This window comes from Saimiri boliviensis, chromosome 12 (genome assembly GCF_048565385.1).
Source record: "Saimiri boliviensis isolate mSaiBol1 chromosome 12, mSaiBol1.pri, whole genome shotgun sequence".
Taxonomy (NCBI): domain Eukaryota; kingdom Metazoa; phylum Chordata; class Mammalia; order Primates; family Cebidae; genus Saimiri; species Saimiri boliviensis.
The window spans coordinates 113,818,960-113,843,959 of record NC_133460.1 but is presented as its reverse complement, the minus strand read 5'-3'; the positions used below and the strand labels follow the sequence as shown (position 1 = coordinate 113,843,959).

The window sequence follows — 25,000 nt, the reverse complement described above, 5'->3', positions numbered from 1 at the left end:
ATATTACACAGGAGCCTAACACTACAATTAAAATGATTTTCATCAGATAGAGAAGCTCTGGTTAATCAGCTTCATAAAAGTAAATATAAATGAACTAATTCATAGCTTAAACACACAGAAATAGAGCAGACTTTGAAGTTAGTCACTGCGGTGGGGGCTTGCCCCTTTCTTGTGTGATACCTAGATCGGGCTCCAGTTGAAAGGGTTGATCCCATTCTTCATTTTAGCCCAGTTTCAAGTGTCCTCATTCCACCGCTCCATGCTTACGCTGGCCCTGGAGTTTTTTGTTGGAAACTCTGAAACAAACACAACCAAGACCAGTGTCTTTCTTCCTTGGGTGCAGTGGTGGCTACAACTCTGTCGAGAGCAGTGGAGTCATTGTCCAAGCAGAAACGAGGGCCTTGATTTTCATCAGATAGAGAAGCTCTATCTAGCGATTCCTAGATTACGCTCACGACATCCGGGGCGGCACCCAGCTGCCCCTCCACCCCTGTCCTCCCAGGCACAGGGCCCGACTGTGCCATTGGTCCATCCTCAGAGGACTCCTGTGAGTTAGTAGAGGAAACCTCCCACAGCTCAGCCTCCTGAAACCAGCCCTCCCAAGAATGAATGGGGTTGCCCATATGGTGCTCAGTCCTGGTCCCTCATTTCATTGTGAAAGAGGAAACCTCATTTCCAAAGTAATAGGATCACACCTCTCCCCCTTCTGCTGGCTCCCAAGAACTTCCCAGGGTTCTGTAGGCTGTTTCCGCGTGGAGTGGGCTGGGAAAGCTGCGCCTGGCGTGTAGCACTTTGTCTCGAGCTGCCGTCTTCCCTCTGCCTGGGAGAAACAAGTAAATAAAGCCCATATTTCAAGCTTGATTTACTCTGGTACCTACTGTGAAAGATGATGACTCTTTAGGGAAATAAAGACAGGGTCAGGGAATTAGTGCACATAATGGTCATTTTGATGACAGGCCAACAGATGCAACGGGAGACACACTGTACACAATTAACCATCATGTACTAATGACAGGTTAGAATTTTTATCGCCTCTTCGCGATGGAGCAGCAAATCCATGTTTAGCAGTAATAAAGAGTTTATTGGTGCTAAAGCCAAAGATTTTCTGACATAGGGAAGATTTTTCCTTTCATAACGAGAGTATTAACTTCTTTGTATACCAGACTCTAGAAGTGAGATATGTAAAGTGGTTGTCAGATATTTCTTAGGGAAAAGCCAATTAAAGGGTAATTGAGTAAAGGATGAGAATTACCTTTTGACTTTGCATGTTGGGCATTCAGTTTGCTCACCGTCTCCCCAAACCCTGAAATCGTGTGGCTCGCAGAGCACCTCCTCACTGAAAGCATGCATTCGCTCCTTGTGTAACTGTGCACAGTGTCAGAGTCGTGCACCTGCTCTATGGTGCCAGCCACCTTGCGAAGGCTTAATTGAATCCCCAAGTCAGACATGACCAAAACTCTAGGGTAAGACGTAAGCGCAGAGCTCCTCTTCTCTCTGCTGAGGCTTCCCCTCTGTCCGTCCCTGTAGATGCTCCAAGAACCTGGCATGGAGCCACTTGACTGTTGAGCTTACTTTGTCACTGGGACCTGTGTGCTCAGAAAGGAGCTGGCCTCTAGGGTTGTGCAGCTCTTTCTCAAGCACTTGCTCTCCAGACAGTTTGAATAGAAGCAGAAGCTATCATTGCCACATCCAAAATAGAGGGAGTGAGCAAGCAAGAATGTGTGTGTGTGTGTGTGTGTGTGTGCATGTGTATATATGTGTGCATAAGTGTGTCTGCATGTGTATGTATGTGTGCACACAGGCGTGTGCATGTGTGTGCACGTGTATGTGTCTACATGTGCATGCATGTACACATGTGTGCATGTGTATATATCTGCATGTGCATGCGTGTGTGCATAACTGCATGTGTATGCATGCATGTATGTGTGTATTTGCATGTGTGTGCTTCTGTATGTGTGCACGCTTGTGTCTGTGTATGCATATGTGTGTGCATGTGTATGTGTGTGCATGTGTTTGTATATGCATGTGTGGGTGTGTATGAGTGTGATTAGGTGTGTACCTGCACCTGCTTGACTTGACCCTGGGAATGCTCAGTATGTTTCTGGGGTCCCGCACCCAACTTTGTCCTGCTGATTTCTGCAGAGGGTGACAGTTAAGGTCCAAGAATGCCAAGCCCAGCTCATCATGACAGTGCCAGTGAGGGCTAGTTAGGGTATCATCAAAACCTGCCCTGCTCTCTTGGAGGTAAAAGGGTGAACTGTCTAGAAGACATCAAGGAATTTAAAGAAACCTCTCTGGAGGGGGAAAAACCTCTCAAATCACAAACAAAGCTCCTGGAGATGGCTCTGTGCCGGTGCACTTGCAGACGAGCAGCTTCTTGGGCTGGCGCCTGCTCCGAAGATTAGCCGGGTGGTAATGTGTGGTGTAATTGCGCCGTGTTGCTGTCCCCGAAGTGAAAACCTAATTGCCTGACAGGACGATAACTTTGTGGCGCCCTCACCTTGTTAGGCCCTTTCTGATGCAGTTCAAATGCAGTGTGGCCGCAGGTGCGCCTAATTTACCTCGCTGCAGAACGTGTGGAGTTTAATTGCACAGTGGTTGTTAGGAAAAATTGGTGGGTGGAATATCAAGTGACTTACTGTATGCTGATGGCAGATGGTGTGAAGAGGCATTGTGAGCTAAGTGTATAGGTGAGGTGAGTTAATAAAAGATGTAAATTCTGGCCTAAAATGGTAAGGCCTTGTGGTATGCAAGAAAATTTAATTAAGTGGCCACCATTCTTTCCCCCATCAACTGGATTTTCTTCTGCCGTAGTAAGAAGTCACCCAGGATATGCTGGGAATGCAGTTAGAGACATGAGTCTTGGTCTATTGAGTCTTTTTTATTTTCTGATATTCTAATTGCCAGCCAGGCACCTTGAATGTAAGAAAATCTTGTGAAACTTCATCAAAAAATGAATAATCACCAAGTAGGACAGATGATATTTTGGGAGAAAATAGAGAAAGGTTTGCGTTGACGATCTTGCTGGGTGGGATGCTTGGCCGCTGGCAGAGTGGGTATGTCGGCACATACCCCAGCTCTGGGGTCTCTTGGTTGTGGCCTTTTCAAGTTGAGGCAGAGGTTGTGTAGGGAGAGACCCCCCCCTCACCCACCTGCTTTTCCTGTGGGTGGTGGTAGAGCCCAGCTTCCCAGGATCGCTGAGTTCAGACCAGAAGCCAGCTGGCCTGCAGTGTCACTGAGCATGCAGGAATGGGGAGGACCACGTGATGATGTTCCAGTCACAGCATCTCAACACACTGTCAGGACCCCTGAATCTTCACACCATGAAACGTAAGGGCAAGGCATGGCGGGAAATGGAAAGAGTGTTCACTTCGGCCTCGCCTCTCCAGCCCCGCAGTGTCTGCTGCTTCTTGCTTTCTGCCTCAGCAACGGTTTCATTACCGCATCAAGAATTCTTGGTTAAAACAACGTGCTCCCCAATCAGTTCTTAGATTTTTTTTTTTTTTTTTTTTTTTTTGAATTGGAGTCTCACTGTGTTGGCCAGGCTGGAGTGCAGTGGCACGATCTCCACTCACTGCAAACTTTGCCTCCGGGGTTCAAGTGATTCTCCTGCCTCAGGCCCCTGATGACTTAAAAGCTGTAACCACTGTTAAGTCTTTTTTTTTTTTTTTTTTTTTTTTTTGAGATGGAACCTTGCCCTGTCACTCAGGCTGGAGTGCAGTGGCACAGTCTTGGCTCACCGAACCTCCTGGGCTCAAGCGATTCTTCTGCCTCAGCTTCCCAAGTAACTGGGATTATAGGCACGTGCCACCACGCCTGGCTAATTTTTGTATTTTTAGTAGAGATGGAGTTTCACCATGTTGGCGAAGCTGATCTCGAACTCCTGACCTCAAGTGATCCGCCCACCTCAGCCTTTCAGAGTGCTGGGGCTATAGGCACTATGGTAACTCTTAAAATCCATATTTTAAAGTGTGTTTGCTTAGGCCGTGGTAGCCTCTGGAATTAGGGTTGCCGGATAAGATATAGCACATCCAGTGACATTTCCATTTCAGGTCAACAGCAATTTTTTAGTGATGGTATGCTTTGGGACACTCCTATGCTAAAGGATTATTTTTTGCTTATCCAAAATTCAAATTTAACTAGGCATCCTTCTTTTTTTATTGGTTGGAGACGGTAGGCCTGTCTGGGCAGATGTTTCCCCTACGGTTAACAGGCAGTTGTGCAAAGATGGAGCCAGGAAATGCCAACACGAAAGTCACAGCTGTTACCGTAAAGCTTGGACATCCATAGCGTCCAGGCAGATGCGACTCACTGCTCTCCTGGGTGGCTGTTTCCCGGCGCCTCCTCCCCACCTCTCCCAGAGCCTCTGCTCAGTGTCGCCCCCTAGAGGAAAGTGAATGGAAGTGGGTGGGGTCGAGTCTCCACTCCTTCCTGCACAGAGTGTCTTTTAAAAAGTTTGTGTCTTTTGTCCGATAACCCTAACAAATATCATCTTTTTGTATTTTTTTTTCTTATAGATTCTTTCTAAAGTTTTTCCTCAAGTGCAATCAGAACTGTTTGAAGAATGCAGGCAACCCTCGAGATATGCGGAGATTCCAGGTATACATTTCTCCAAGACGCGTGGACCGTGGTCCTGACTTTTCGTATGAAATTTGATTTCTCTAATTTTGCAACTGTTGAGGAGTACTCTTGAGTTCTTTAAGGGCTTGGAAGCAAACTGGGATTGGTGTGTTTGATAAAAATATGCAAATGCTTTAAGAATGATCTGGTATATTCGGTATGCCAGATTCATCAAGTCTAATGTGGGCACAACAGAACAAAATCAGCTTTGAAAACATGGCCATGTGAAAGCTCCTTTTTTGTTTTTTGAGGCAGAGTCTTGCTCTGTAGCCCAGGCTGGAGTGCAGTGCTGTGATCTCAGCTCACTGCAACCTCTACCTCCCGGGTTCAAGCGATTCTCTTGCCTTAGCCTCTTGAGTAGCTGGGATTACAGGTGTGTACCACCACACTCAGCTAATTTTTGTATTTTTAGTACAGATGGGGTTTTACCATGTTGGCCACGCTGGTTTAGAACTCCTGACCTCAAGTCATCCACCTGCCTTGGCCTCCAAAAGTGCTGGGATTATAGGCGCGAGCCACTGTACCCAGCCCATAAGTACTTACTTTGGGATTGATTGATGGATTGATTTTTAGTGGGAGGGGAACGAGAATACAGCCTTTTGGCAATATTCCAGATCTTAGACCCTCCTCACAGAGGGATCTGGGCCTGCTTAGAACAGACCTCCGCCACTTCCAGAGTGTCTTCCTGGACTCTGCTTCCTTACCCGAGGTTTACTGCGTTCTTACTGCCCGCATCCCGTGCCAGCTGCTAGTCTCATCCTAAACCCAGGCTAAGTCCTGTCTCTGGTTTGCCTCAGAAGAATTTATTTAAAAGATGGATACAGAGGGGTAGCTGGTGGGGTTCAGGCATAAATTATGATAGATTTATCTCCCATTATGATAGATTCTTGTTTTTCTTGCCTTTTTTGTTGAACAACTAGGAAGCTCCTTTAGGGTAGACACATTGGATGACTTTGCGGATTTTAATTGTAAAAATAACCTGGGCTGGGATACAAAAGTGCTGCTGGGACTTACCAGCCAGAGAAGAGTTTGGCGGTTACTGGCACCCGCCACTGGCTTGGATGAATGGCCCAAGAGCAGAATGGTCCCTGTTTGGGATTTACCCTATTTTCCCATCAAATAGCTCAAAGCGTTTTTCAGATATTTTACTTATCCCTCAGTCCTTTAGTAGATCACGTGACATCTGCCTCCATGCCTGCCGGGTCAGCTGGTCAGAGGAGGCGGGCTCTTTGGGCCTGCCCACGGTAATGTCTGCAGCTGGGGAAAGTGCTTCCTGCAAACAGTTGGGCCTGCTTCCATTTGTCACGCACTAGGCTTCACAGGGCACTGGGGATATTGATCCTTCTAAGCAGAATGGAGGTCACGCAGGGCTGAGGGGCTGTGTCCTCTTTGTCTCACCGATGACTGAACACAGTGACAGTCACAGGTGATCTCGTGGTTGACTGCAGACCCCATAGTTACTGGAACGTCCTCTGGTCTCTTTAGCTGATCCCCACGCCTCTCAGAAGGTGTAACTGGACTTAAGAGGATGTCAGGGCTTACACAATAGTTTCAGCTGGTTTCACAATCTCAGCAGCTTCCTGTAGGTGCTTTGCAGGGCCTGCCCAGGTGAGGCACAGACACAGCTTGCCTGCTCTCTCTGCTGAACTACACTCTTTTCCCTTCATGGGTGACCTATATGTAGATGACAGAGCAAAGACTGTGTCTTTAAAAACTTTCACATTTTGTTTTACTTCTTCTTTCTTTAACCTATCATGGTTTAGGAACTTAAAAAGGGCCAAGTCTGCGCCTCAGTGTTAGTCACGCATCTTGGCATCACAGTCAGATAATGCATTTGTAGAGTGTCTTCAACGCCCAGGGCTGGGCCTGGCAGGTACACCACGCGGAGGGCACCTGGGGAACCAGGAACAGGCCTGGATCCTTCACGCAGAGGCTGCCAGGCCCGCTCATGGCACTAAAGTAGCAGCAAAGCCACCTCCCACCAGGGCTGCAAAGGACAAAGCCAGTGGGCAGTGGTCAGAAAAGGAAGGAGCTGAGATACCCCGGCTGGACCCGAGCTGCTGGGGCGGCACTTCAATATTTTGAGGTTCCAGGTGGCTTGACACTGTTGAGACCGCAACAATCCTGGCAGTGCCCACGGGGAAGACGTATCGAGGAAGCTGCCCCCGATGCGGGTGCTTGGGTGGGACGCAGCGTGTCCGCCCCTGCTTCCTCGTCGTCTCGTGGAGCCTGAGATTTAAGAAGCAAAGCTGTCACTCGTCCGTGTCCTCAGATACGAGCACGCGGCTTCGGCGGCTTTATTAAACCCTTTACAATAATACTACATATTTGTGTGTTTACTTTTAATTATTTTGTATTCAAGGATTCATCAAATACAGTGAATTGTATTCATTTTGTATTAGGTAACTAGCTTAATTATTTTATTGATAGACTTTATTTTTTTTTTAGAGAAGTTTAGGTTTATAAAAAAAATTCGGCAGAAAGTACAGAGCTCTCCCATTTGCCCCCGTGCGCCCTCCCCACGGTTTCCCTGTGACGCCGACACAGGACACGCCATACATCTGGTGAGCCAGCACTGAGAAGCATGATTCTGAGGCCTACAGCAGCCTTCCTTTGAAGTTCATTTTACATGGCGCGTTTTGTCTGGACCTCGCAGGGAAGGCAAACCTTGGCTGGGATCCCCGTCCGGTTTCCCACTCAGCTGCACCCGCCACTCAATTCTCTGTAGGGCTGTGGTTCACTAGGGTGGTGCCGACCCAAAGACTTGGCCTAGTCTGCCCAAACTGTGGCGGAGAGCCCCGCCTCCTTCAGGTCCAAGCTGGGCTCGAGCCCCAGGAGTCCTTCTGCAAGACCCAGATTAACTCTGGCCACAGATCTTTGCCACTCCAGCTAGTCTGGGATGAACGTACCACCTCTGTTAGAGAAATCTCAGGGCCAGATTGTAATTTTCTGGTCCCTGGGTCTGTTCAGGGGATGCCATTTCCGGATGCTTGTTTGCAACTCACCTGGGCAGGTCTGTGGGCTCTGCAAGGGCATCCCTGCCTGGCCCCTTTCATTTCTCCCTCTACCACAAGGCAGCTGGATGCTCAGAGGGCCTGATCTTAACAGGGCATCTCTGCCCTGGATATCCTTTGTGCCTGGGCCTAAGAATAGGAGCCGGTCACCGCAACAGAGAGGACATTTCCTTGGCATCCCAGGGTCCTTGCCAGCCTTTGCAGTGAACTTGAGAAAGGATACCTTTCCAGGATTGAAAACACTCACACTATTTTATTCCAACTCGGCCTTTTCAGATGCAAAAAAGTTCATTACCCAGACATTAAATGTAATTGTAAAATTGACCCAGGGATCATTTCCTGATAAAATGTGGGCAGTAGGAATGTTCTGATTTATGAAGGCTTTTTTTGGGCAACTCTGAATCCTCCCAGCTCTTCAAGGGAGGCCAGTCTCAAGTGAACTCATTTTAATTAGATAAACTATCTAATCAATATGTGAACAGATCAATCAAAACAGTGACTTTAAAATGAGTGGCTAGAGGGGTGTTTCTGAAGCTAATGGCTAGAAGAATATTTCTCTGAATTGAATTCACTTGTTAGCATAATAGGAGATTAAACTGTAATTAGTGGAGCAGGTTTTGAAGAGAAGCAATCTTGAGTCAAAACAAAACAACCCACCCACTTCCATTAGCCAAAAAAGCTGTGAATGCACATCAATCAAGTTTCCAGGAACACATGAAGTTTCCTTGTGCTCTGCAATATTTAAGATGGCTGTTATTTTGCCTAACAGGGGGCTGTGCTTTTCTTTGTCAGTTCCATTTTCAAATCCACTTCATCTTTGCAGGTTGTTGTATCGACAACAGTCAACGTGGACGGCCACGTGCTGGCCGTGTCAGACAACATGTTTGTGCACAACAATTCCAAACACGGGAGGCGGGCCCGCCGCCTAGACCCGTCAGAAGGTACGGCCCCTTCTTATCTGGAAAATGGTAGGCACATGTTACATGTCTTTTTTTATTTGCAATGCTTCTTTTTCTTTGCACCATCCTTTATGTTCGTTCATGTGGAGTTACTCTCAGCAGGCTCCCGCTCTTGGTGAGACCTCCTGCGTCACGGCAGGGCGAGGGGGTGTCCCCGGGGCGGAAGGGGAGACAGCCCTCCTTGGCTTTCTCTTCTCCCGATACTGCGTAGCGGGGCTTTCCCACGCACCGCCCTCTGCCATGGCCTTCATGTGTCCAAGCTTTCTTTTGCTTACTGCTTTTCTTGCGATTTTAATTTATTTGGTTTTATTTTGGTTTGTCGGTAGTGCCCATCCAGATACCTCGTGCAGGCCCAGTGGGTGGTTACATCCTGGTCCAATCGGCTCGGAAGGGACAGCTAGGACCATTTCCTGTCCCTGCCTGGAGTGCGTGTGCATGTGATGCGCATGTGTGTGCGTGTTCATGCAAGAGTGGGGGCAAGGCACAAGGGGGGAAATACAAACCAGCATACTACATTTTTTGTTTGTTTTTTTGTTGTTTTTAACCAAATGTTTTCAATGGATTGACTTCTTGTTTTGCTTGTTAAAAGAGAAGGGTTTCCATAAGGGTGGTAAGTAGGGAGAAAGGTTCTTGGCCGTCAGGTTGGATTGAGAATCAGGTCAGTACAGTGGGCCTCACACCGAGCCCTCAGGCACATCCCACTTCCTGTGCTGCACAGCACCCATGACTGAACACATCCCCTTTAGAATAACAGCCATTTTCCCCATTAAACATTTGATAATAATTACGAGATTCTGACCAATATGAATTGTTGAGAAAGTAATGTGAGTGTCTTTTAAAGTGAATTGCAAACAACGGCATGACTGCATCCTTCAGAGCAAAGAGCCCATAAAACGAAGTGGTTTTAAGACAAATCCGCTATCCCGAGGTCCCACATTTGAGAGCCACACAGGAGGCAGGCAGATGCACACACGGGAAAATGAATGAAGCATGTGCAGATTATCAGAATGAAACATGATTCAGACAAAAACTGGAAGACGATTTATGAATCTGTTGTGGTCCACAAAAATAAACTAATTTGTTTTTCTACAATAATGAGTAAGGTATAAGAGAACAAAAATATAATAATTAAAGGTTGCCCTAAGCACCAGTGTCATTAGCGCCTGTGACGTACTGTTTTCCTCCTTCCCGTGCTCTGAAGGTAGGTGTGTGTTTTGCTTAGCAACCATCACTAATGAGGTTCACAATTAAGAAGGTTGATTCCCCGTCCTCAGTTCCTCACTTCCCCAGAGAGTGGAGCTCACAACGCGATAGGTTCAAGGGGCCTCCCCAGCCCTCTGGTGTTAGGTTGTAGTCTAGGGCCAAAATCAGCTTCCTCTAATGAGCTATTATGATCTGAGCAAAGTACAAGTATTTATTTTTGTAAGTAGCATAAAGAAGCATTTGACTGTAAGCAGAAAATGTAGCATTTAGAAAAATAAAGGCCACTCGTGGGTACCTCGGAGATAAAACCCAACTAATCAAAAGCTATTTGCACAAGCAGCCTTGCTCAGGATTTTTTCATGTTTGTTTCTCAACATTTAAACCGAGTCAGTTTCTTGCAAGAGATTGAAATACCTTGTCCCACCCCAGAAAGTGACTACTGGTTTTAAAATGCCAATCGGTGACTCTGAGGACTAGCATAGACAGATCGTTAAGAAAAAGGCATTTGTCATAAATAGTAGGGTCATTTTATTTTAATGTTTGCAATGAATGTCCAGTTATCAAGTGCCCTGGAAAAAACATGGCAGGGGTTATGCTTCCGTCACTTCCTGAGAGACTTGACACTTAGGAATTTCCTTTTAAGTCTGCCCATATTGTTCCCCAAACCCCTTCCCTCCTTCTGCCTGGTCAGGACAGATTGCAGGGGTGGGAGGCTGGCTTTACATCAGTCGCATATCCTTTAAGGAAAAAGTGCCCCCCAAAACCGCAGATCTGTGCTTGGGTGCAGGCTCTCCTAGCTAACACCTCATTATCCAATCATCTAATATTCACCAGCAGTGTGTACACACTCGCTGATGGTTTCCAAGTAAACGAATTCCCCCTGCTGCTGCTGTGGATGTCTGCCACGGCGTCCTTTGAGCTCACAAAAAGCGAGGCAGATTATTTACAGTATTGAACACGAGTGAGGGAAAACAACCGTTCTCCCTTTCAGCACAACACAGTAGAACTCAGGCTTTAATTTTTTTTTTCCTCGTCACTTGTCCCCTTGTAAACGACTCCAACCCTGTTTAAACCTTCCCCGAGCCCTGCCCAGCACCCGGCCTGCAGCACAGAAGCGATTTGCATGCCAAGTACCGTAATGCGGTTAGGTTTATGCAATAAGGACAACTGAATCCAGGCTGCGGGGCTTTAGCGAGTTAAAGCGAACAGATGGCCCTAGGAGAGGTAAAGGTATAATCCTATCAGCTGGAGTATCAGCCAGCCATCTGGACATCCCAAGCACAATTACAAGACATTTTAGCAGGCAGAACAAAGAAGTCTTCATGAGGCAAGATTAGGCCTGTTTGAGTGCCTCAATATTGGGAATGCGGAGGAAGGCGACAAATGCTGGAGTATTACTCAGGAGGGCTGATTAGTGGGACCGGCCGGGGAAGCTGTTTACTAATAGAATACTGGGTAGTGGGGAGAGACCCCAGAAGAAAGGGAAAATCCCAAAGATTTTGGTCTCCAACATGGGTTGCCAAGTTGAGTCACGCTCACGTTTTGACATGCTCACCCCAGCCATTGGGCTCCCCGGCCACAGGACGAGCCAGTCCACACAGGCCCTGGGGAGTGCCATGGTGGTCACGATGGGCAGAGGGTGTGCTTCGTGAGTGCCTCTTCTCCCAGGTAGCGAAGAGGATCCTCAGAGTTAAAAACGGGTCCCGCTGGTGCCTGTCAGATCCGCGTAGGAGACTCCGCCACGCCTCCTTTCTCTGGACCCCACAGCCCTGGGCCCTGGGAGGCTGGGCCGCGCTGAAAGCTGCAGACCAGGATCTGTCTTCAGGGATGCCCCCCACAACAGGGCCGGGCCAGGAGAGAGATGGGGGGTGTGGGGGCTCCTTGGCCCCACCGCGTTTCTGCTCCTCCTCTGCCATCTTCAGCTGCCGGGCCCAGCTCCCGTCATCTGCTTGAGTGTATTGTGCGCGTCTATCATTAGATCTCTAACGCTGTCTGTGTAATTCATTTTGCTATGGTTCCCATTGAACACATGTTCCCTCTCTATATGTGCATTGAAATGTATGCAAATACGGGCAGAAGGAAGATGGCTATCGTGGTGGAGGAGGCCAAGGCAGGCCCGGGCTTTCTTTCCGCTGAGAAGCACTACAAATTCCGAGGTGATGTGGCTTTCCGCTGGGCCACAGCTGCCAGATAGCAGTCTCTTGTGCACGCAGTAGATCCTGGATTCTTTTTTTCTTTTCTCACCTCCAAAGTAAATTTGTTTACTGTAATTTTTTTTTTTTTTTTGTGAATTATTTGCCATAATTGGCTGTGCTGATGAAGGTCACCCCCTTGGAGGAGACTTGTCAGTCTTTAGAGAGCTGATCCTTTTCAAATGCTCTCCATGCAATTAAGAAAAGCAAATGTCATTCGGAAGCCTCAGAAATGAAAATTTGTATGAACTTATTAGCATGAAGTCAACAGCGCTAGTTAAGGGCAGGTTCCCAGTGTGTGCTCTGCGCCTCTGCTGCGGAGGGAGATGCGCCTGGAATGAGCAAATATAACCCCCGCGAGTCCAACATTAAAGCAAACAAAGGAAGGTGGCATGTCGGCGGCGTGCTAAACAACAATAGCTAATGGTGATTAACTAGACGGTGTCTGCACAGCACTGCCTCTGACCTGTCGGGGAAACCACAGCACGCGGCTTCCGGAAAACTCCCGCTTATGAAGACGTGCAACCGGATCTGACCCAGAGTCTAAAAAGATGATTTATCTGAGGCCGAGCTGCACAGGGGCTCAGATAAGATGAACAACCTAATAAGGCCCCACGACATCCTTCGGAGGGCTCTCGACTGCAGCCGGGGGGCCGTGGGGGAGCAAAGCCAGGCCCTGGGTGGAGGGGTGGCTTGGCGAAGCCACTGATTCTTTACCAAGCTTAGTCACTACCTTTCTGGGCCAATACCCCTGAGGTTACTGAGCGCAATGGAAGGGTGCCCCTCGGGCCTAGGGTCGAGTCCCTTACTCTGGGTTCCTCTTTAACCCCAGCACCCCCAAATGCTAAGCCAGGGTGAAGAAGGGACACCACCCCTGGGTGTCCCCCCAAATGCTAAGCCAGGGTGAAGAAGGGACGCCACCCCTGGGTGACCCAGAGCTTAGTGTAGGTACTTCCTCTTCTCTTGGAAGACTGAGGCCTGGGCCTCCCGCCATTTGGGGTGTAATTGTGTCCAGACATCAGCAAGGAGACCTGCAGGTCGTTGGGGCCGCCTAGCAGCCATCACGGAGGCCTACATGGCCTGTTCTTCTTTGTATGCCCAAGGTAACCTCCCAGCTCACCCAAAGGGTACAGTAGCCTGAAGGTCCTGAGGATAGTGTCCCCCGCCCCAGCAGCGGAGGCCCTGCAGGTGGCAGCCTCCGAGGCTTTAGCAGGCCTGGGCAGGCGTGTGTCTGAAGACCCTCTCCTTTGCATGAGAGCCTGTGTACAAGAGGCCATCAAAGGCAGTTTAAAAGGTCTGCCAACACCATGTAAAGGAAGGGCTGATCAAAGCCCAGAACAAAGCTGGCCTCCACCAGGCCTGCAGCCCTCAGCCCTGGCCCTGGCCTCCCGCTCAAGGCTGCCGAGGGCACCGTGCTGGGCCTCCTGCCTGCCTGTCTCCCTGGGCTGTGGCCTCTTGGTCCCCCTCCCCTCTGCACCCTCCTCCTGCTGTCTGTGTCCCCCCAGCCCCTCCCACCCCAGCAGGGCCGCTGAGCAGCAGTACCATTGTAATAACTCATGCAAATGTGAGAGCTCCCGAGACAAAGAGAGGTCAGGCCAGCGGAGCGGGGATTCCTGTCGACAAACAATATTAGATGTAAAATGTGTACCTTTGACAAAAGTATTAATATAGTGCTTTTGATTTTTTTTCCTGATGAGAAGTGAAAAGTAGTAATTGTGGAGTGACAGAGGAAAATGAAGTTTTGAGCCAAAAGGCAAAGTTCGCGGATGAAAAAACCCAACCCAATTAGCTGTTTATGAGGAATCGAAATGCAAGGCATTTGCCCCTCCGTCTCCTTCAACAACCTTTTGATTGACTCTGCTTAGATCTGTACAGCAAAGCAGATAAATCGACATGCCACATGCATGCAATGCTTAATCATTTGTAATAGTCATATTTGCCCTGACACATAATTTGCTATATCAAGCCATTTTTTTTTTCTCGCTCACTAGTATTCCGCAGCTCGGCCTTTCCTTTATAAAACATTTAATAGTTTGCTTTAAACACATCAACATGCTGATGTACGATTGCCCTTTGCGTGCCGCCTGGAGGAACAGCGCGCCTCTTCTCCCGCGGTGGCCGAGCGGCCCGGCGTCGGAGGCAGGATGGGCTCTAAGTTCTGCCTTCTCTGTCTTGTGCGAGCAGCCACTCCGTGCATCAAGGCCATCAGTCCCAGTGAAGGCTGGACCACGGGGGGTGCCACCGTCATCATAATTGGCGACAACTTCTTTGACGGGCTGCAAGTTGTGTTCGGCACTATGTTGGTGTGGAGCGAGGTAAGCCACAGAACCGGTCGCGTCTTCATGAATGGATTTGACAAGCTGTCAATAGTGTATTGACACCAGGCGCCCTATGGCAAAATCCCCTTTTAACGCACTGCTGGCCTGTGGCAGGAGCTTCTCTTGTGGGTGGGTGCGGAACACCCCCCGCCCTGCAGCCATGGGGTTGAAAACCTGCCACAGAGGTCCCCCCGTACACTGGAACAATTAGTGCTAGAATTACTAGAAACGGGTTTAAGGAGACATATGGTGGCAATTTTCATATGAATGATGCCCTGTGGCCTTTCCTGCAAACTAAAACCCAGGATCATTTGCAGATATTTTTCTTAAAGAACACTGTAGGTCCCGAGACTCTGGGTGACAGCTAGGAGGGGCGTGCGGAGACGATGCTCCAATTTGTGCTCATTTTGTTAATTATATCCAACTGGCAAGTGTCCGCCTCTCACGGCCAGTGCCGCTGAGCGCCTGTTCACTGTGTGGTTTTTGTAGCTGATAACTCCCCATGCCATCCGAGTCCAGACCCCGCCGAGGCACATTCCTGGCGTCGTCGAAGTGACCCTCTCCTACAAATCCAAGCAGTTCTGCAAAGGTGCTCCGGGGCGCTTTGTCTACACCGGTGAGTTCACGGCTCCAGCGTCTGCGGGGAAGTGGTAGAGGCCTCCTCCCCACCAGGAGGTGCTCGTGAGGGTGCAGGACGATGGTGCAGACAGGGCAGGGGTCTGGGGGGGGGGGGACAGGCGAAGCCCCGCTGGGCTATGGGTCGGATTTAGCGGGGTGTGTGGTTTCCACGTTTGTTCGAGACGGCGTATGAAGCCGTGGATGGGGCAGCCTCCGTGGCTGTGTGATCTTGGGTACCTCTCTCCGTTTGTGGGGCTTCCACGGAGGGAATCATCAGTAACAACAGTCACCTAGCTTCCACTGAGGGGGCTGCCCTTACGCCCGGCTCCACATGGGGCTGGGGCCCGCGTGTCCGCTGGTCTCCATGCCTCTGCCCCGTGGTGTCTCTGCTGTTCTGATGCACAGCCCGAGGCTCAGAGAGGTGATGAGGTCAGTGCCCAGGCCATACCCCCGGTAAAGACAAGGCCCTTGTGAGGCTGGTCTTTCTTGCTCCAGCCAGGGGTCTTGAACGCTGCACGACACTGCTTCCTAAGGAGATTCGTGGTGTTTGAGGGCGTGGGACAGGCTCGTGCCGGCTGGAACGGGCCTGTGCACTCACACATGCTTGCTGTCTCCCAGTTGCTCTTTCCAGCGCTTTGTGCACACAAGGGCCGGATTCACACCACCTGTTGGGGATTGCTTTTGAGAAATGCCGTAAATAAACTGCAACTCGGCTGGGCATGGTGGCTCACACCTGTGATCCTAGCACTTTGGGAGGCCGAGGCGGGAGAATCACTTGAGTCCAGGAGTTCAAGACCAGCCTGGGCAACATGGCAAAACCCTGTCTCTACAAAAATTTGAGAATTAGTGGGGCATGGTAGTGTATGCCTGTGGTCCTGGCTACTCAGGATGGCGAGGTGGGAGGATCACTTGAGCCCAGGAGGTCAAGGCTGAGTGAGCCTTCATCGCACCACTGCACTGCACCCTGGGTGACAGAGCAAGACCTGCCTCAAAACAAACAACTCACTTCAACTTAAGGCTTGTTTGCATTTTGATTTCTAATCTTAGCCGCCTCCAAAGGCTGCGATTTTGAGAGATGTTTTTAATGATGGACAGTGCCTGCTGGAACTCAATGACAGTGAACAGGATAAGTACTTGCTGTCTTTGGCCTTGACCTGCTTGCTCAGTGGCTGGGTGACTGTGGCCTGGTGTCTGGGGTGGCCGGGAGGGCCACAGCAGGAACCTGGACTAGGGCAGGGGGCTTCAACTCCTGCCATCACACCCTGCAGGTTGTCCACTGAGACACAGTCCTCTCCTCTGTCCAGAGAGTGGGTGACGTGGAGGCTGCTAAGCCCACTCTGCTTTCAGAAGGTTTATAGAGGCAATAGACATCCCTCACCTCTTCCCATCTTAGGAAGGACTCAGTGAGCATGGAAGGCAAGATATAAGTCCTGTCCATCGGGCCCACCCATCAGGGCCAGCGTCACCCCAGGGTGTGCCTGGTTGGGTCTTGGCGGCGGGCCAGGGCTGCTGTCCCAGAGGTGTCGAGTCAGTGACAGCTCAGCATTCTCCATGCAGTTAGGATGAGAGAGGCGGTGCCTGCTCCACACTAGGGGTCACCTTCTGTGGGACCAGCACACATGGGACCAGGTGCCCAGGAGCTGCCAGAAGAGCAGGGGAGGCCTACTTCCGGGGTGGACACCTCTTGGCCTCCATGTAAGACTGTGAGATTGAGAGAGGGCAGCTCCTCCAGGTTTTAGGGTCCCAGTGTTTTAAGAAATAGACATGTCACAATAGGGTTCAAAAAATTGGGGCATCTTTTAAACACTGACATACACTTCAACAAACACGAGCTTTTGCTGTGCAATAAAGTGCAATGTCTGCAGGCCCTAGGTACCTGGGAGAGGCTAGGCGTCAGAATCCCGCCGGGGGTCCTTTCCGGCCCCTTGCTGTAGGGCTCTTTCCATGTGTGTGCTGAAGCCACGCAGTCCACATTTCCATGTCACCTCATGCAGACGTTGCTATTGATGCCACGTGCCCCTGAGGCCCATGGCCCATGGACTTCTGGCTGTAGCAGCTGCAGGGCCCGTGCAAAGACCTGGGGTTTGCAGACAGACTGGGACCTGTGCACATGCTTATTCCTGTGGTTCCAGTTTCTCCTCTGCTCTACCAGGCAGGGTTTTGGTGAGGATCAGGGATGACTTAGGTACCATGTCTGACACACGGCAGGCACGCAGTACATGGCCCTTCGTGTGGAAAGTCACTGAGGGTGAACTTTGGCTGAGTTTTGCAGGATCCTGCTCAAGTCTGAGCATCTTAGGAAGGTGAGTGTTAATTGGCGCTTGTGAGCCATGGAGCAGCACTTGAGCTGCAGCAGGCACATGCCCGGGGTGGGCACCCTTGTGGGCACCTGTATCTGCTGCCAGGTCCTGCTTTGTGACACCAAAGTGATGTGTGTTGCACAAAAGTGGATGAATAAGCCACTTGCTCTCACCCTGGACTGTCAGCACATCCCAGATGAACTCTTTAGTGGATGCCTTCAGTGGATCCTTTTGAGAGTTTGGATCTTTGCATATGTGGGCTTTTTGGTGGGGAAGTCCGCACAGCTGTTACTAGAAATGAGACTGCTTTTTTATTTAAAAAAAAAAAAAAGATTGCAGAAAGGTCCAGTCCTTTCTTTGCACTTCACCTGCTGTCTCCTGGGGATTCTGTCCCCAGTGCTGCTGAGAAAGGCCCTGGGTTGTGCATTTGTAGACAAATGTGTAGGGCGGGAGGAGTCGCCTGTCACTGGCTGGCAGCTGTCACGTGGCAGAGCCTGCAATGTCAGCGTCCCCTCAATTCCCAGCATGGCTGGGCCCTGCTCTTCCTGCTCTGGGGCCGGTGCGGGGAGGGGGCAACTCTCTCCTGTCTGCAGCCTGTTCCTGTCGCCCTCTAGCCAGGTGGGATGCCTTCCCTTGGCCAGAGATGTCCTCTCCAGGTGTCTGGGTATCTCGTATCCTCCCGCTAAGGGACCAGTGGACCCCTTTATTCCAGCCCCCAACCTAGCCGGTCCAGGTACCCACCTTACAGCCCATATTGTGCCCACTGAGCACTATATGGATATTGTGACCCTGAGCTTGTACCCGACTGACTGGGCTTCTTGGGCACAAGCTCGGCGTCCTGGCTGGCGGAAGCTTCAGGGATTTCCTCTGTTGAGACACGCTACCACACGTGGGCATTTGGTGATGCTCTGCCTCGAGCCCAGCCTTTCCTGGATGGTGGTTAACCTATTGGTTCCCCCACACCCCAGTCATTAACAGGAATATCCATTTCAAAGGTGATGTAAGGGATACAGGCTCTACAGGCTGGGGAGCCAAGGAAAGGTAGGGTCACGACCTGTCTGACCTGGAAGCTTCTGTCTGATTTGCATTGCTCCGAAATTGATGGGGACAATGAGGTAATCACCGGGAATTGCACTCCCCCGCTGAAAACTGAGCCAGTCCCTTTGCATGTCACGACATAGGCACCGTCCCCTGGGCGTCTGGTTCCCATCAGTGTCCCCCAGCCCCGGAGGCTGCTGGGACACCCTCACATTTAACCTTCCCCGCATGAGGCCGGCTGGGGCCGCCCAGCCGAGGGATAATGAACCTGTGCTCAGAGGAAGGGCTGCCCGCCAGAGGCTGGGAGGGGCTTTGCAAAAGGCCTCAATGATCTGTTTACAGTGATCTGAGAAACACCAGATTTTTCTGAACCAGACCCTATTAGTCAACCCCGAGTGGGAAGGGGAAGGCAGGCCAGGCCCCATCCATCCAGGCCCTTTTGCCTGCTGCTTTCAACTCCTATAAAGACACAATTACCTTGGGAGGCTGTGGCGGTTCAGTTGATTAGCACGGTGAATTAAAAGAATGAGTCACAAATGACATGTCCAGTGCTTCCATACTGGTTCTTTGTATTCCCATGTGCCTCACCCTGTTGTAAGAAGGTCAAAAATTAGAGAGAGAGAACAATTTTCAAGCGGCTAGCACTTAGGCGCAGAATTAACAATCACTCTGTATGTAATTGCCAGTTAATAGTAAATTGCCTTCTAAACTGTAAAATGCAATATAAACTGGTGGGCACCTAAAATTAAATTAATGAGATATTTGCTGCATTTAAAAGTGAATAGTGCAAATTAATAACGGAGTTCAATGCTTGTTTTAATATTTGTCTAATAGTGTACTATTTGCTTGTTTAATAATAATTAAAATAGTCCCAGAATGTCCTACCTGAGAAACTTGCAGTATACACAAATTGAGCAGTTTCGCATTTATAATTCCACCCATAGAAACGCATCAAATGGTTAAGAGTAATAAAAGAAATTATTTTTTAATTAGAATTATAAGCATTACAGTGTTATTTGATGAAGACAGATTGGAATTTGTATGCATCTAATTGAAATTATGTTACGGAGAAAACTACTTTTATAGACACATTTTCAAGTGTAAAGCATCATGGCACACACGTGCGTGTTCCTGTTTTCTTCCAGTGTCCATTTGGCAGAATGGTTTCCTATTCAGCAGAAGTGCTGAGGCCGGTCGGGGGTGGGGGCTGGACTTCCAGCAGCGTTCATGGGACACTGGGGACCTGGCGGGGGTCGGGTGTTCTCACTTTTGTCAGTCATTCAGATGGTTGATTGACCCAGCCTCATTTTAGAGATTTCTTTTGCTCAATTAAGGAAATTATCACAAATTACTGGGAGTCAACATGTTGTCTTCGACAGACTGAACCCAGTTACTAAACGAGATATTGGCAGTGGATAGCACTACACTGAAGTGGACACAGGGAGCTCTTGACAGCTGAATTTCTGGACGGCTCCCAGCCCTGGATGCAGTTACTAGATGGGAGCATAAAAGTGATGATTTTCTGCACAAGGACGTGCATTCAGGTTCAGGCTGACGAAGTCGTTCCTCATCCAGTCATTGCTAACAGTTTCTGTTCTTTCTGATACGGTATTTATGGTTTACTTTCCTCCTCCCTTTTTTTTAAAAAGTCATAATGTATCTTAAAACTGGCAGTGCGTCAAGGGGTGACGCTCTGTCCTCCAGGGCTGTCCTGGCACCCTTGGGTGAGGCTTCCCCTCGGGGCTCCTGGCGGATGTCCACCATGTAGCCCCACTTCACTCCCCTCGCAAAAGCACTCATGGTTCTTAAGTGTGTTGAAGATCTTTTGTGTGTGTTGAGAGGCGGCCCTTTCAGCCCGCAGAGTCGATAGTGGCCTTTGACCATGCCAGCCCAGCCTGCTGTCTCCCAGGCAGATGCTTCTCAAATTCCTTGGATGCACAGAGCAAATGATGCTTAATTGCTGCCCACAAATCACACGATTTTTAATATGCTCAACCAAATGCTAATGACTTCCTTACATGTAAACCACATGCTTTCCTCATGGGTCCTGGAGTTTGGGGAGTCTTCGGCTCAGTTCTGTTGGTGACTCCCCTCATCCCATGGTGTGGCCAGCCCTGCCCCCTCCTCCACCCATGGCTGACTGTGCCTTCCTGTCTGCAGTGGGCACTCTTGCAGCCACACTGGCTGTTCTGCTTCCAATTCAGCAGTCAATAGTGTCCAAGGACATCTGTGCCCCACCGCCATCCCCTGTGAGCCCCCGGGGAATAAACACCCTTCAGGCACCTTTGCTTTTCTATGGAGTTGGTTCTATCCGAGAATAGCTCGGGCCTATGTTTTCAGCTCAGACTGACTCTGGACTTGCCAGGAGTTGGGCTAATCACAAGGTAATGCGTGACTCCAGCAACACAGCTTCTCCTGACTCCACATTAGCTTTTGTACTTTGTTTAAATATGGATGGCAAAGAGTGACTTTTTTTTTTTTGAACTGGGGTGGCGTGTGTCCGTGCCTCAGCCCCTTCCCCTGGGAGTAAGGCCGACTGCCATCACTGGGGTCATTTCAAGGGTCCTCAGGGCCCCTGAGGCAGAGCCACAAAGGGAGGCGGGGAGGGCAGGCCCCTGCTGCTCTCTTCCCCACCGCTACAGCGTAGCATCAAGCCAAACCGTAATCAATTAATCTGCCCGCATGCTAAGTGGGTGCTGGGGTGAGATTCGATAACACGGCCCTTGGAAGAGTGGGGCCGGGAGGGCTTCCAGGGTCACTGCTGTCCCCTCTCTTTCCTGTCTCGAAGGAGGCCAGGGGAATGAGACACACCGTTTGTGCTATTGCACAAGTAGACTATTTGTCCTAATCAGTGACACCCATTTACTAGAATTGCTTAAAATGAACTATACCTCATACAGAAATCGCACATTTAGAGAGTTCCATTCATCATCTGAAAATTGAGGGCCAGTAAACTTTTCTGCTCCTCCAGTGGGATCATAGGCATGCATCAAAGTGTTAAAAATGATTGGTGAGAGGGAGCTGTCACCCATTTATCAAGGAAAAGAACATTATTTGCTAATTTCCCAACCAGGCTGGTGACAGGGTGCTTCGTCTTTAGACCCACGGTGACCAGCATGGCCTTTTTGTTATTAGTACAAGTCAAGCGCTTTTGGGCTGTTGCTAACAAGACACATTTGTCTGTCATCCGAGGGGGCTCTGGTCGTTTTCCAAGTGGCTGTGACCAAGTCTGCACCCTGCACCCCGATTGGCTGCTCTCATCGGGGCCACGCTAACCCAGGAGGAGAAACGAGCTGATAAATCACAAAGTTTCCATGTCAAGGTGAAGGTATTGACTCTTCAGCACCAAACCTGACAAAATGTGGCAGAGAGGAGACGGCCATTCATCTTCCCCAAAGGACAAAAGGGTCATCTGGGTTTCACTTGGTAATTGTTGGGTTGAGGACAGTGAAGGTGGGCCTGGCCCTCTTCCCCTTAAGTCCCCTTCGTAGGGTCCCCTGGTCCCGCTCCTCACCCACCTTGTGGTGGCTCAGGGATTTAGCCCCTTCCTGGGACTGCAGGGAGGAGAGTCAGGGATGGAGCGGGGTTACACTCCAGACTTTTGAGTTTCCCACTGAGAAGGATGTGCCTCTGAAAACAGTGTGTGTTGGGTCCAGGAGATGGTGTGTGACTGTGGGAGAAGAGAGCAAGAGAGCACTCAGAACAAAATAAGTATGACCCCTGCAGTGCCGAATAAAGCCCGGATGAGAAGACCTGAAATTAAATACCACAGATCACTCTGGCCACAACTCCTACGGGTTAAACGCTGAAGACCAAGGGAAATGTCAGAACAAACATGTCGGTAGAGAACCTGAAACAGAAGTGTGTGGTCCTCTCAGCACCAAAGAGGAGGTGAAATAGATCACTCTGTTGTCCTGGAAGAATAGGAACAAGAACCAAACGCTGCCTCTGTTTCTCTTTCTGGCTTACGAGTTACCAGTGCCTCAAGCCCCCTCCCACCAAATCCACACGGCTGGACATCAGACCCAGCACCAACAGCCCATGGCTGGAATCGTTCGAGTACCTTTTACTCAGTGCGTGCCCGGCCAGCTGGGTCAGTGACGGCGCTGGAGCCAGGCTGCTTGTGGTTTCACGTGAGGCTGTTTTTGGAACATCCTGAGACATGTCTCTGCACATTCAGTCAGTTAGGCCTTTTTAATTTGTTGTAGAAAATGCAAAATGAGGCTGGGCATGGTGGCTCACATCTGTAATCCCAGCACTTTGGGAGGCCGAGGTGGGTGGAGCACCTGGGGTCAGGAGTTTGAGACCAGCCTGGCCAACATAGTGGAAACCTATCTCTACTAAAGATACCAAAAAATTAGCCAGGTGTGGTGGCATGTGCCTGCAGTCCCAACTACTTGGGAGGCTGAGGCAGGAGAATCTCTTGAACCTGGGAGGCAGAGGCTGCAGTGAGCCAAGATTGTGCCACTGCACTCCAGCCTGGGCAAGATAGAGTGAGACTCTGTCTCAGAAAAAAAAAAAAAAAAAAATGCAAAACGAGTAAGATGTAACTCTCTTCTCTTAGAGTGGTTTTAAAATAAAGCAACAACAACAAGTAGAAGGCCGTGTCAGCCAGCGATGTGGACTGCTCGCTGTACTAAAAGGCAAAATAGAAGTTTTCAAATGCTTTTCAGGGCCACGTGGAATGACTTGGCTGCTCCAGGGTCGTGGGCGCGTGTGGAGGGGCACACACCCTCGAAGGGTCCTTACGCAGCGTGGGACGTTTAAACAGAGAAGCTCTCGTTGAGATGGGAGGCCATGGCAGATTTTGGTCAGCATTGGTGCAAATGATCTTTGGAGGAAAGTTTCTTAGAGGTAGGGCACGGCCGGGGTCATTCTTTTCTTCCTTTCCCTTCTGGATGCCACCCTCTCCCTGTGCTCTTGAGATAGCCCTTTCTGAGTCTTCCCACATAGAAAGCTTACAGCCTGGCACAGCGAGCCCTGGAGCCTCTGAGGTTTGGACCCATCCTCCAGGCACCTGATGACCACTGAGGCTGAAAGTCCGGAAATCCAGGGGCTGGACCGGGGAGGGTAGATGCTGCCAGGTTTTTCTCCATCTTTTTGCGTGCTTGTCCTCCCGAGAGGAGGTCCTTGGCTGGCAATCTGCCCTCTGGCCCGTCTTGTCTCCGCCCAGGCACCCCGGCTGGGTCAGTCACGTGCCCGTTGAAAGCCATCGTTCTGAAGTCCCACTTGGTGTTTTTCCTAAGGAACACGCTCACGCTGCAGAAACATCCCATGCAAGCATTAGGCCTGTGGGCACCAAGCTTCCAAACAGGCACCAAGCTGAGGGCGGCGGCTCCTCCAGGGCTCTTAGATGGAAGAGCCTTCAGGACAGGTGGCATCGAGATTGCTTTACCACAGGCTTGGCATCAGGCTGTGGCCCATCCCAGAGTAAAGACTGTAAACAGCCATAGGCTAGGCTGGGGATTGTTTCCGAAATCCACTGAAATACCCCGTAAGGGAGAGAAACGTGTCCCTGGCAGACACCACGCAGGGTACTGGGCTGCAGTGCCACACGCCTCCTGCCCAGGGAAGCTGGCATTCGCTATGGACAACCCCAAAGACTGAGCTCCAGGCTGTGCCCTGGCTTTGCTGTGGCACAATGTTACTGAATACCTGCCATGTGCCTGAGCCCTGCACCCACCAGTGGGCTGTCCCCCTTCCTCACCACCCCAGATTTTATCAGTGATTATCCTTTCCTGTGCACTTGCAAAATGCCAGCTGGCAGGAAGGATCTGTAGGACGAGCATAGTGTGAGCACAGCATCCTATACAGAGGTGTGACGTGCTGTGGAAGCTCACTGTCCACGTGGTTTGGATTTGCCCCTGGCTTCCAGTGTTCCGCGTTTGTCCACCTGGATACGGCAGGTGATACCGAGAGGCAGGGAAGCTGTTTGTTTCTCGTGGGCGCTCATGGTTGCGGTGTCAGGTGGGGTGACATACCTGCCCACCTGGTAGTGGGTCCCTTGCCAAGGGAAGTGACGGTCTCCATCCTGGCAGCCCAGGGCCTGGCATCTGGATGGCACTTGGCATATGTCTCGTGCAGGAGCCACATTTTTCATGGTGCTGACTTAAGGTCTTGTGAGAATGAAGCAGGACCTGGAAAAGTTAATAAACTATTCAAAATGAAGAAGGTGCTCCATCCGATGACAAGAGGAGCAGGCGAGGTGCTGGTGGATTTGAGAGGAGGGCGCCCTGGGCAGCGTTGGGGAGGTGCCCACGGAGGCTGTACCTCTGGAGGCTGATTGGGGATTTCCAGGCTAAAGAGCGCCAGTGGGTATGGGGCTGTGAGGGGGGTAGGCCAGGGCTGGTGGGGGCTGCCATGGCAAGATGGAGGTCAGAGGAGGGCACGGCGGCCTTCTGGTCTCAGTACACCTTAGCATTTGGGTGCCCCATGTGGAAATAGGACAGTTTTACAGGAGACACACAATCTAGTGTGCTGTGTTCAAGGGCCGTGCTTTTGGGGATTCCAGTGTTTACATTCATCTCGGTGATGACTTTAAAGCCTCTGCCTTAGAACATTCCTTTTCTTCTTTATGCAGTCTGAAAAACCCGGAGTTAAAAATGCCTCCGTGGAGATTGAAAAGGGTAATAATGTTGGGAAACTGAGTGACGCTTCCTGAATGGGAACGGGTTCCCTCCACCGGGCCCTTCCCCCACAGCAGGGCTCTGTGCTTTTACACAGGTACTGGACACACGT

At 50.2% G+C, this 25,000-nt stretch overlaps 1 protein-coding gene across 9 annotated transcripts in view; it reads left to right on the top strand.

Moving 5' to 3' along the window:
* EBF3 (EBF transcription factor 3) overlaps nt 1–25,000 on the top strand; it is a 127,932-nt gene that overhangs the window by 82,181 nt on the left and 20,751 nt on the right. For 5 of the 9 annotated variants that reach the window (XM_074383096.1, XM_074383095.1, XM_074383093.1 and 2 more), the window contains exons 7-10: nt 4,518–4,599; nt 8,458–8,602; nt 14,173–14,303; nt 14,796–14,922. In XM_074383096.1, coding sequence (XP_074239197.1) covers nt 4,518–4,599; nt 8,458–8,602; nt 14,173–14,303; nt 14,796–14,922 — 485 coding nt within the window. The remainder of the gene's footprint in view (nt 1–4,517; nt 4,600–8,457; nt 8,603–14,172; nt 14,304–14,795; nt 14,923–25,000) is intronic. The other 4 variants (XM_039465299.2, XM_074383094.1, XM_039465297.2 and 1 more) reach the window with 1 other exon arrangement.